Raw genomic sequence first — 11,736 nt, 5'->3', positions numbered from 1 at the left:
TATCAGAATGTTTATTGCAGCCCAATTCATAATTGCTAGGTCATGGAAGAAGCCCAAATGCCCATTGATCCACAAATGGATCAATAAACTGTGGTATATGTACACCATGGAATATTATGCAGCCCTAAAGAAAGATGGAGACTTTATCTCCTTCATGTTTAGATGGATGGAACTGGAAAACATTCTTCTTAGTAAAGTATCTCAAGAATGGAAGAAGAAAAAGTATCCAATGTACACAGCCCTATTTTGAAACTAATTTATAGCTTACATAGGAAAGATATAACCTATTTATAGCCTTAGAATATGGGGAGGGCGGAGGGAGAGGGAAAGGGAGGTGGGTAGATGGGTGGAGGGAGGGTGATTGGTGAGGTCACCTCTATGGTTTATCTTACAAGGGTACAAGTGAATCTTTCTAAAAGCAGAGTATGAATTTCTTAATAACTAAGAAAATGACACAAAGGCTACGTTAACCAGTTTGATGAGAGTATTTCAAACTGTATATGAAAACACCACCCTGTACCCCATGATTGCATTAATGTACACAGCTAGGATTTAATAAAAAATATATTTTTTAAAAAAAATTATCTAAAAATAGAATATACAGTTTTACACTTAAAAGCTTAAAAGCATGAATGAGTTTCTAGAACTAAGTCAATTACCAAATCTTTTTAAGAAGCAGAAATATTATACTGACCAAAAAACACAGAAGTTGAAAAATTATAATCAAACTGGTAGGCAGCTTCTAAAGTGAATCGCAGTGATCTCCTGTTCTTGAGTGTGGACTTAGTCCAGTGATTGGATTCTAATACACAGAATATCACAAATGCAATGGGATGCTGGTTTCAGGACTAAGCTGCAGGAGACAGACTTCTATCTTGCTCGTGCTGGCAAAGGCTCTTCTCATTTCTTTGGTCTGTGGAAGCCGCCAGGTGGTGAGCTGCCTGATGGAAAGGCCCATGTGGTAGGGAATTGAGGGCAACCTCTGACCCAGAGCCAGTGAGGAACTGAATCCTTCCATCAACTAGATGAAAGAGCGGGAAGCAAGATGGGGTTGAGATGGACTGCAGACCCAGGACTGACATGCTGACCGAGGCCCTGTGATGGACTCTGAGCCACAGCACCCAAATAAGCCAAGTCCATATTCCGGACCCACAGTAACTGTGAGATAGGCGATGTTGTTGTCACTTTAGTCCACTCAGTTGCAGGGTGATTTGCCTCCCATTATCAATAGATAACGGAAAATACAAATTCTGTCAAGAAAAAAAGGTGCCATGTCTAAGTTGTTGTAGGGGTATATCTTTAAAAGCTTCAAGAAGTAGATAAATTCCAGGATATCTAAACTTTTCCAGAGTGTAGAAGTAAATTCACATTAATATTTATGAATTAGTATGGTTTGTAATTTTCTTTTGGGGAGAAATGTCATATTTTTGTATCAGAATTATGGGTTTGAGGATAGGGATATAATGAAAGCAAGGGATATAATGAAATATCCTTTATATATCAAAAAATAAAGATCTATCTCAAGCAAATAATTAGCACCACATATAACAGTAAAATACCAGAACCTTCTCACTAAATCAGGAATGTCTGCTATCAGCACTATTATCTTGTGTTGTTCCAGGAGAACAAAAATAGAAAGTGTGGTATGAATATTAGAAAGGTGGAGACGTAATTGTCATTATTTGAAGTTTGTTTCTCTGAAAACCAGAAAGAACCATGAAAACTTGTTATAACTGACACAGTTGCTCCGTAAGGCCACTAGTGTTTATACATAGCAAATCCTCCAAAGCAGAGCCAGAAAGGTACTGGAGGAAACACAGTCAATATGAATTTGGCAAGTAAGTAAATGCAGATATATGATTAAAGACATGAGTAAATTTGAATTCTCTAAGAAAAGAAAGAGCAGTGGGCCAAGAATGAGCCATGTGAGAATATGAACACCTCCCTGCCTAAAGGAAGAACAGCACGGTTACTCAATACTGCCTCCAGCCGTGCAATGAGGGCTCTCCTTCTCAAGGATGTCCTGACAATAAAGCTCAGTGCACAGGGGGTATTTCCATTACACCCTGGATGCTCATGATTCACCCTTTAGTAAACATCTTTAAGGACTCACGTGACCTGATGCCCTAGATCCATGGCACGCATATGGCTCTGAACAGTCGCTTCTCCAAAGTCACATGCACGGGAAGCCATTTCACCATTCACGTCTTCAATGAGCCAAACGGCCTGTGAGATGTTCTCCTGTCCCTCCTCATTCCTTTCCCAGCTGACCTTCTCCCATTTTAGAACAAAAAGGCATGCTTCCTGACTATCTCTCTGTAGTCACATCCCTGGGATTGAATACCCTCCCAATACTAATTTAAAAGAGATAATTCAAATATTGGTTTTCCTAGACTCTGAAGGCAGAATAAAAAATTTATTTAGCAAGTCAGTGGTTTTCAAATCTTTGCTTCAACAAAATTGAAGGAATTACAAGCAGTGTCAGGGCAGCTAGTAACCCTTCAAATGCACCTTTTTTTATCTTTTTTTTTTTTTTTTTTTTGAGACAGAGTCTCACTATGTTGGTAGAGTGCGGTGGCATCACAACAACCTCAGATCTTGGGCTTAAACAATTCTTTTGCCTCAGCCTCCCGAGTAGCTGGGACTATAGGCACCCGCCACAATGCCTGGCTACTTTTTTTGTTGCAGTTGTCATTGTTATTTAGCTGGCCCAGGCCGGTTTGAACCCGCCAGCGTTGGTGCATGTGGTCGGCATTGTAACCATTGTGGTATGGACGCCAAACCTTGTTTACCATTTTATAGCAAAAACCACATGTGTTTTCACAGACTTAGTTGTCATGTAACTAAAAAACTACATTTTCCAGCAACAAGGTATGGCTATGGGATCTTTGCATCTATATTCATAAGTCATAATGGTCTGTAGTTTCTTTTTTTGTTGTGTTCTTTCCTGGCTTTTATCAAGGTGATACTGAGTTCATAGAATGAGTGAATTAAGTAGTAATTCTCAACTCCATTCTCATGGAGTAATACTCAACCATAAGAAAGAATGAAATAACACCATTTACAACAATTTGGATGGAGCTGGAGACCATGCTCCTAAGTGAAGTATCTCAAGACTGGAACAACAAACACCACATGTACTCAAAGAACCAACTTTTTGTTTCATTGATCTTCTACATTATTTTTTTGTTTTCTATTTCATTTGGTTCTGCTCTGAACTCTGTTATTTCTTTTCTTCTTCTGGCTTTGGCTTTAGTTTGCTCTTCCTTTTCTAGTTCCTTGAGATGTGACATTAGGTTGTCACTTTTTTGCCTCTTTGATGTAAGCATTCAAGGCTACGAATTTCCCCAAGAAATGAGTTTGCTAAGTCAGTCCCATAGATTTTGATAGCTTATGTCCCTTTGTTATTCAGTTAAAAGAATCTTTTGATTTCCATCTTAATTTCATTCTTGCCCCAGTATCGTTCTACAGTAGGCTATTTAATTTCCATGACTTTCAGTAGGTTTAAGTGTTTCTCTTGTAATTGATTGCTGGTATGATTTCTATTTTTTTCAATTTGTTGAGAGCTATTTAAGTGGCCTAAGAGATGATCAATCTTTGAAAATGTCCCATTTGCTTCTTTAGAAGGTATATTACTTAATTTGGGGGTAGAATGTTCTATCAATGTCTGTTAGGTCCATTTGATTTAGAGTCTGGATTAACTGCAATGTTTCTTCATATTTTTTGCTTTGATGATTTGTCCAACTCTGACAGTGGGGTGTTGAAGTCCTTGGATATCACAATGCTGCTATTTATTTCTTGGTTTAGCTTTAGTAAAACTTGCTGGGAGCTGCTGTGTTAGGTGAGTGGATCTTTAGGATCGTCATATCTTCTTTTTAAATCATTCCCTCTATTATTATATAATGTTCCTCTTTGTCTTTCTTTACCATTTTTGAGTCAATTTTATGTGATATCAGAAGGGTTATACTTGCTCTCTTTTGATGTCCATTTATGTGAAATATATTTTTCCATCCTTTCACATCGAGTCTGTGGGCATCCCTGAGAGTTAGATGTGTTTCCTGGAAACAACAGATACTTGGGTTGTGTTTTGTTATCTACTCATCCATGCATCTTTTGAATGGAAACTTTGAATTATTACCGTTAAGAAATAGAATTGATTTGTGGGATACTATTTTGTTTGTTATGTTGGCTTGTACCTTGTTGCTCTGTTTCCCTTCTTATCCTTTTTTTTTATAGCTAAGAGTTATAAGCTTTAACTTGCACGAGTGATTTTACACTGGTGGATATCTATTGCACTAATTTGTGTATAATGCAGTTTTAAGTATTTCCTGTAGCATAGGTCTGGTCATGACAAATTCCCTAAATATTTGCTTGTCTGAAAAAGACCTAATTTCTCCATCATATACGAAACTTAGTTTTTTTAGGATACACAATTCTAAGCTGACAGTTGTTCTGTTTAAGAAGATTAAAGATGAAGCCCCACTCTCTCTGGCTTGTAAGATTTCTGCTGAGAAGTCTGCTGTCAGCTTGATGGGTTTTACTTTGTAGGGCAGCTGCTGCTTATGTCTAGCTGCTTATAGAATTTTCTCCTTCATTCTGACTTTGGTCAGGTTGATTAGTATGTGTCTTGGAGGTACCCTATTTGCTATGACTCTTCCTGGTGTTTGATATCCATCTTATATCTGAATGTCTGGATCTCTGGTGATACCAGTGACATTTTCCTCAATAATTTCCTCAAAAAGGTTTTCTATGCTTTTAGCTCTTTCTTCTTCTCCCTCAGGGATGCCTATAATTCAAATGTCAGTTCACTTCATATGGTTCCATATCTCTCTTAGTTATTGCTCAGACTTGTTCATACTCTTCTCTGCCTTTTTGCATGACAGGGTTAGCTTCAGAGTCTTGTCTTCAAGCTCTGAGTTTCTTTGGTGCTGATGCTTTCTGAAGTGTTTTGAAGCTCCCTAAATGACTCCTTTATTTCTTTAAGTTCTATTATATCTTTTCTTATTTTGTCTAGCTCTTTAGTGGCTTTGCCATTAAATGCCTAAAAAAATTTTTTTTGGCTTCTTTTTGTTGGTTTTCTACTTTCTCTCCAATCCCATTCATCTTATTTTCCATCCACATTCTGAATTACATTTCTGTCATTTCATCAACGCCTTATGGAACACTGCTGTAGCTCCATTGTGATCCCTTCCTTGGGTGTCTTGAGCTATTTTGTTTTTTCATGTTGCAAGTTCTTTTGCTGGTTTCTTCTCATCTGGCTCCTCTTCTCTCAGCTCTGATTTAATATTCCCTCTCTTGTTGAGGGAAGGGAAGGACAGTAGATAGAGCTTTGAGGACCTACTCTAGAATGTTGACCCGTCAGGGGAGGGGCAGGTACAGTAAGAGCCCATAGAGAAACTTTTGTTTTAACCCTTTCCCCTATGCTTACCTCAGTCCAAGCCAGTGCTGATGATCTTCATGTGGGATGGCAGGTTGTCCCCCTGATCATTGTTAGAAGTTTGCACTGGAGGCTGAATGCAACCCTCTCCAAAATAGCTGTTGGTGTGGGGGATTGCTCTAGCCAGGGTCGCTCACTGGAGGTGAGAGTGGCAGCTGGGTGACTCTATTGGCACAGTGGTTATGGAAGACCAGGCAGTGGGCTTTTGCATGAACTAGGTCCAAGTGTAATGTCTGCTTGGGCTGGGGGACTCCCAGGTGGAGCACCGAACCTAGGGGAGTTTCCACCAGCCTAGCAGCAGTGGTGGAGAATCAGGTGTAATGTCTTGAGGTCTAGGCTTAATTCTGAAATCTCAGAGATGTTATCCCAGGCCTAGCAGTGGCCCTGGAGTTTTAGGTGAAGAGCCTCTGGCACAGTAACAGTTTTAGAGTTGGTTCTGGGGCTTATGGGAGCAGAGATGCACCTATGGAGTGCTGTTCTACTTGTGTGGAGATTGTTGATGCCAATTGTGCAGGCAGTGTTTGTCTCAGTGGCCCAGGGACCCCCGGGTGGGCTAGAGCTGCTGATCAGCTGAGCTACCCCCACCACACACCTGGGACCTGCTGAGGCTCTCTCTCAAGAATTGGTGCCTGCAGTTTCTCTAGCTCCTCCTCTTCGTAAATCCCACACAGGAGAGGAGATGAGTTCAATCCCCAGTCATAGAATATACTACAATACAGGGGACCTTCTGCTCTCTGCTCTCTCCCCAGCCTGGCGGGGGCAATGCAAAGGCTACTTCTGGAAGGCTGGGTCCCAAGAGGATTTGGTTCTGTTCACTAGAGCCATCAGGATGAAAAGTGTAAATGATGGCACCCAGAGACAAGGCCACATGGGAGATGTTCAGGTCAGGTTTATTGAAAGAGGAGGGTGACCCATAAGGGCAATTCAAAGGTGGTGTCTGCACCCAGGGGCAGTTAGAGGCCCCTTTTATATGGAGCTGTAGGGGATGGACAAATTCCACAGCTTGCCTGGAAAGTTAGGGTCTTTTGGCAAGAACTTTTAAGGGGCTGGGCTAACCAGATCTTTTCTTTGTTTTGGGAGGTAAGGAGGAGGGGAAAGAGTTTGTGCATGGCTGCATTGGGGCCCCCCAAAAGGATGGAGTCTGTCGCAGAGACCCAGGACTGGCAGTCACTGGACCTTGCTGCACATTATCTCTGAGCAGTATCTCTGCACAGACTCTGAACAGCTCCCAGATCAGTGGAGGGAGACCTCAGGCACTGACAGCTGTGAGAAAGTCATACTCCCTTAGGTTGCTTATATTCAGCTGTCTTCCCTCTTCTCAGCAATGTGGATTATATGGGGAGCCCAAGCTTAGTCTCTGATTTAGTGGGTGGTTCTTGTAAGAACCAGCCAGGCCCTATTGGACTGAGTCAGTAGATTATGTAATGAGCTATACAGCTGTTCTGTCAGTGATTGATGTCCCTAGAAAGAGTGCAGAGATTTTCTTTTGTGCCTGTAATAGGCTTTAGAGGTGGGTGGAGAGTGAGGCTGGGTGGAGCAAGATTGGGTCAGTCTGGAAGGTTCTGCAAATTCTCAGCAGGGCTCATAGTTCATATCCCAGATGCCCAGGAATAGCCACTGGGAAATGGGCCAAAGTGGCTTCTCTTTACTGGAAAGACTGCCTGTGGAGTAGGGGGCATCTGTAATTCATCATTACAACTGACAGAGTAAGCTCTGCCCGTCTTTGCTCAGAGGCTTCCTCCAGTGTCTGTTTGGAAACAGGTGTCCCAAAGCCCTGCACTCCTCAACCTTGGCACAATGAGATTCCCATTGGGGGATGGGTGCTCCAGCAGAGCATGGTGGCTCAGATCCTGTGCTCTTCTGTCAGCTCTGCCCACATGAGCTCCTTGCCTCCTGATTCAAGCTCTCAAATCTCTCCCTTGTGACCCCTAGCAATACACTTGAGTCCTAGGGGCACTAGATTGGGCCAGACCAGATTGTGTCTGACCTGGACAATGCTGGAAAGCAAGGACTCCTTGACTCAGCATCCATGGGTCCACCGCAGTTCCCCAAGGGGGAAGGTGTGGGCTCCACTCTCTATGAACCCCAGACTGGAGGACACCACAGCTGAAGAGAGGCTGCTGCTTCAATCCACCCTCCTGGCTGTAGTAGACAGGGAAGGGGCTGGGAAGGAAAAGAATCTGGATGGACAAGAGCCAGGGCCCTAGTCTCCTTCCCCTGGAGAGAAGCCTGCATGGAATGTCCAAGCTCAGGGATCACACCAGTTCTCTACACATCAGTGGTTGCAGCAGCACCTGGGCTCCCAAGGCTGGAAAAGCTTCAAACAATTTGATAGCTTGCTGACTACCGGAAGTGTGTGGGTATGGGGAAAAAGCACCCCTCTCATCCCTGCACTGGGCTCCCAGTCTTTCTGGGTTTGATCCTGGCCTATCTCTTTTCCTATTGCTCTTTTTCCCTTTTCCTGTTCTGCTTCACAGTTTCTCTCTGTAAATTCCCCAGTAGGCTCCAGCAGCCTCTCCTCCAAACTATACCTGAGCTGTGCCCATTTTCCCCCACTTTATTTGTAACCCTTCCTTTGCTCTAGGTTGCTCCAGTAAGCAATGTCTTTAGTTGGCCATCTTCTATCTCATAGGTTAAGTTTTTTCTTATTAGAGAAACATCATAGTGTAATGGTGAAGCATGTGAATTCTGGAGCGTCTGGGTTCAAATCCTGGTCTGCAACTTGCTAAATGTGTTGCCTCAGAAAAGTTACCAAAGTTTTAGTTTCAATGCCTTTTCCTAAGGTCACGTGAAGATGATATGAACTAAATCATGCAAAACACCAGGATTAATATTCTATATGTGTAGTAAGTGCTCAATGACAGCCAGTTATAGGACTCTTTATATTTTGCATGTTAATTATTTGATTATCATTTTCCCCTTGTCTGTTGCTTATGTCTGAACTTTGTTTATAGACGTGTACCAGATAGAACTTTTTTCATGTTATTAAATCTGTTATTGTTTTCTTATATGAATTTTATTGTGACCTGATATATATTTTTTTGAGACAGAGTCTCATTTGGTCACCCTTGGTAGAGTGCTGTGGCGTCTTAGCTCACGCAACCTCAAACTCTTGGGGCTCAAGCAATTCTTGTCTCAGCCTCTTGAGTAGCTGGGACTCAGCACCCATCACAATGCCCAGCTATTTTTTTTTTTTTTTTTTTTGAGACAGGGTCTTGCTCTGCCTCAGGCTGGTCTCGAACCTGTGAGCTCAGGCAATCCACCCACATCAGCCACCCAAGTCCTGGGATTACAGGCATGAGCCACCACGCCCCACCTGTGACTTGATATTTTATCTGAAATGTTTTATTGAACTTATTGCTCCAAATACCAATTCACATTTTCTTTACTCTGCTTTGTTTCTGTGATCAGAACGTTTCGTTTCTGGGCTCACAGACACCACTCTTGTTTTTCTTTCACGGAAGACAATCATTATCAGTCCTTTTTCACATTTCCCCTGAATAATGGTGTTCCTTCTGTTCTTTCTTCTCTTCCCATATCTTACTACCAGGATAATCTTATTCATTTTAAAGGTGTCAATACCACCACCACCACCCCACCACCACCACCACTTCACAGACGACACTGAAATCTTTAGAGCAGTATTCTCTACTGTTTGGGGGGTATTTCTAACTTCATATCCCAAAATCACCTTAAAATAAATTTTTTCTAAAATTGATCTTTATAGAAAACTCTCCATATATTAACATCAAGATCAAATGCTGTGTAAGGGATGCCATTTTTTTCTTTAACTTGCAACAAATAGTATGTATGGAATATTTGTATGAATGAAAGAATATAAACATTCTATGCAATATGCATAGTGTTCTCTGAAAGGACACACAAAAACTGATAAAAGTAGTTTAGTAGACTTCCTTCTAACTCGTTTGTGCCTTTTGTATTCTGTACCATGCTTATATGCTTTCTGAATGCCTGCTCAAAAATAAAGGCAAGTCTACAAATAAATACAAGGCACCATCTCAATCCCATTAAACCTACTCCTGGTTTTGGCAGCTATCACTTATCCACTCAGTCTCTGCTAAGGACTTGGGATCATTCTCCATCTCCCCAAATTCTTGTCCAATCAGCATATTTGGATGAAATGCCTCAGAAGTAGACTCCTCGTCCACTTGTGCATTCAACAGCAACCCTAAGAACACACAATAAGCTGAACTGGGCTGTAGATAAACACAGACATGAGATACTCCTCTGGAATAACTCAGGAAGCCCCATAGACCAGGAAGGTAGAACAGCCACACCACACACTTAAACTATATTTTTTTAAGTAATTGATTCCTTTAGCCACTTACAAGTATTTATTAGGATAAGAGGTCATAAAATATACTTTTATAACATACATAAGAAAAAACACATTTGAAAGAATACAAAGTAAAATGGCAGGAGGTGACAGAATTTAGTGTTTATGAACGAGATCTTCAATAACTTTAATCATTCAGAAAAAATTCAAAGTGTATTTAAAAGTAGAGACCATGCTTTATAATATTTTATAATAATCAAAGACGATATTAGGTTCTTAAAGGTGATACATGACTTAACAGTTTTTCAAATGATTTCAGAATGGGTTCCTAGATCCTTATAGGGATATTAAAAAGAGAAGACAGAACTTTGGCAAGCCAAGTATTAACCCATAGCAGCTTGTAAAAGTTTACTTTATATAAAGATGCTTCAATTTACATTTGTTTTTGTTACAGAAGCAGAAAAAAACTAAACTAATATGCTAATTACATTTCAGGAGTCTGTAAGCTATATGGCAAAAATAGTTATCTTACTAAAGCCTGAATTCTATGAAAATGTGCACCACACTGCATACAATAACGGAGTAAAAACTATGTGATTATTAACTCTTCTATATAAAATCCTTATGTGCCAAATGTCATATAATCCCCTCTGTCTACATGTCTTTTAGGGTAGCCTCAGGTTTTAAGCTAACATACATTTCTATTTGAAAAAGTTCTCATCTCCTTGACTAAAAATGATTCTGTAAAAGCCTTAATATTTTTTTTCAGTACTCCACTAACAAGTCCTACCATGACCAATAAATGAAGACAACCTTTAGAAAAAACTACTGGAGGCCAGAGATCATCAAATCTGAGGGTTTTGTCTCTAATCCCTGGAAGACCTTGCTACTGTGAGACCCATAGCTCCAAGAAGAAAACTCGAAATTTTCTACTTTTAAAAAAATATTTTATCAGGAATAACAGAATAATTAGATTTCTAGGAAAATGAGGCTTTTAAATTAAGATTTAGCAATATCATCTATAATAAATTTACTTCCAATCATTTATGAATGACAGAAATCAGTTCAAGTTTTATACACAAAAGATATAAATACTGCATATTTATTATATAGTGAATATTGGCACAAACCCTTTCATAGTTAAAGCATAAAATGCAATCAGCAAATCTGATGCTCTTAACTGTGTTTCTTAAGATCCATTTGTGCAATACCTCAAAAAGCTTCTCAATTTCTCACAATTTAAGGCTTTCCAATGGGTTTGTAGCAAGCATCAGGTTGCCAGAGGCGAATATCAACAAGAACTTGATTGAGTTTCTGCATCCAGAGATCCCGCTCTTCTTTAGTGTCTGCAGACAGCCAGTTCCTATAGGAACAAAACACAAGAGGTCAGAGTTCTCTTCTCTCCATGCCATAACTCCATGTACTCTTACTTGAAAAAAAAGAATGACTAAACAAGCCAGTAACATGAGTTACTCTTTCCCATCTTTTATGGATGGTGATCAAGGGCCACAAAATAAGGTGCTTCCTCAAGCACAAAAGGGTGAAATGATCCCCAGTTTGGTCACTGGCACCATAGGACCTTCACCTGGCTTTACAGATAAAACTCTTTTGCACTGCTTCCCATTATTTTTGTCCTACTATTTTAACAGAATGTTGTCCTTAAAATAAATTGTCTAAAGATCCTAGGATTTCATGTATCCTACCTAACCTTTCTGTATTAATCAAGAATCTCTTCCATGCATATTTAACTACAAGTTGAGTACCTAGTTGATGCGGCAGGCAGGGGGAAGGAAGGAGGGAATTCTCTAACTCACAACTGGCCCGTTATACTGTATTCCTGCATCTTTATAATTTCTCCCACTCATACTAAAAATGGTATAAGCATAAATAAGTGGTGAGCTGATCATCTACTAGTGGTCAACTGAGAAAATACTATACTTAAAATAATTGTGACCATTTGTTGAACTCATTCAACATGTTTGACGCTGTACTAAGTGTGTCT

At 40.3% G+C, this 11,736-nt stretch overlaps 1 protein-coding gene across 3 annotated transcripts in view; it reads right to left on the bottom strand.

The window, feature by feature from the left end:
• Positions 1 to 9,769: 9,769 nt before the first annotated feature.
• ANLN (anillin actin binding protein) overlaps positions 9,770 to 11,736 on the bottom strand; it is a 78,713-nt gene continuing 76,746 nt past the window's right edge. For all 3 annotated transcript variants that reach the window (XM_003788587.2, XM_003788588.2, XM_012804369.1), the window contains one exon: positions 9,770 to 11,097. In XM_003788587.2, the coding sequence (XP_003788635.1) occupies positions 10,974 to 11,097 (124 nt within the window). In that variant the 3' untranslated portion in view covers positions 9,770 to 10,973. The remainder of the gene's footprint in view (positions 11,098 to 11,736) is intronic.

The sequence above is a fragment of the Otolemur garnettii genome, unplaced genomic scaffold (assembly GCF_000181295.1).
Source record: "Otolemur garnettii isolate 467f Iridium unplaced genomic scaffold, OtoGar3 scaffold00028, whole genome shotgun sequence".
Classification (NCBI taxonomy): domain Eukaryota; kingdom Metazoa; phylum Chordata; class Mammalia; order Primates; family Galagidae; genus Otolemur; species Otolemur garnettii.
This window is presented reverse-complemented; position numbering and strand designations above follow the sequence as displayed.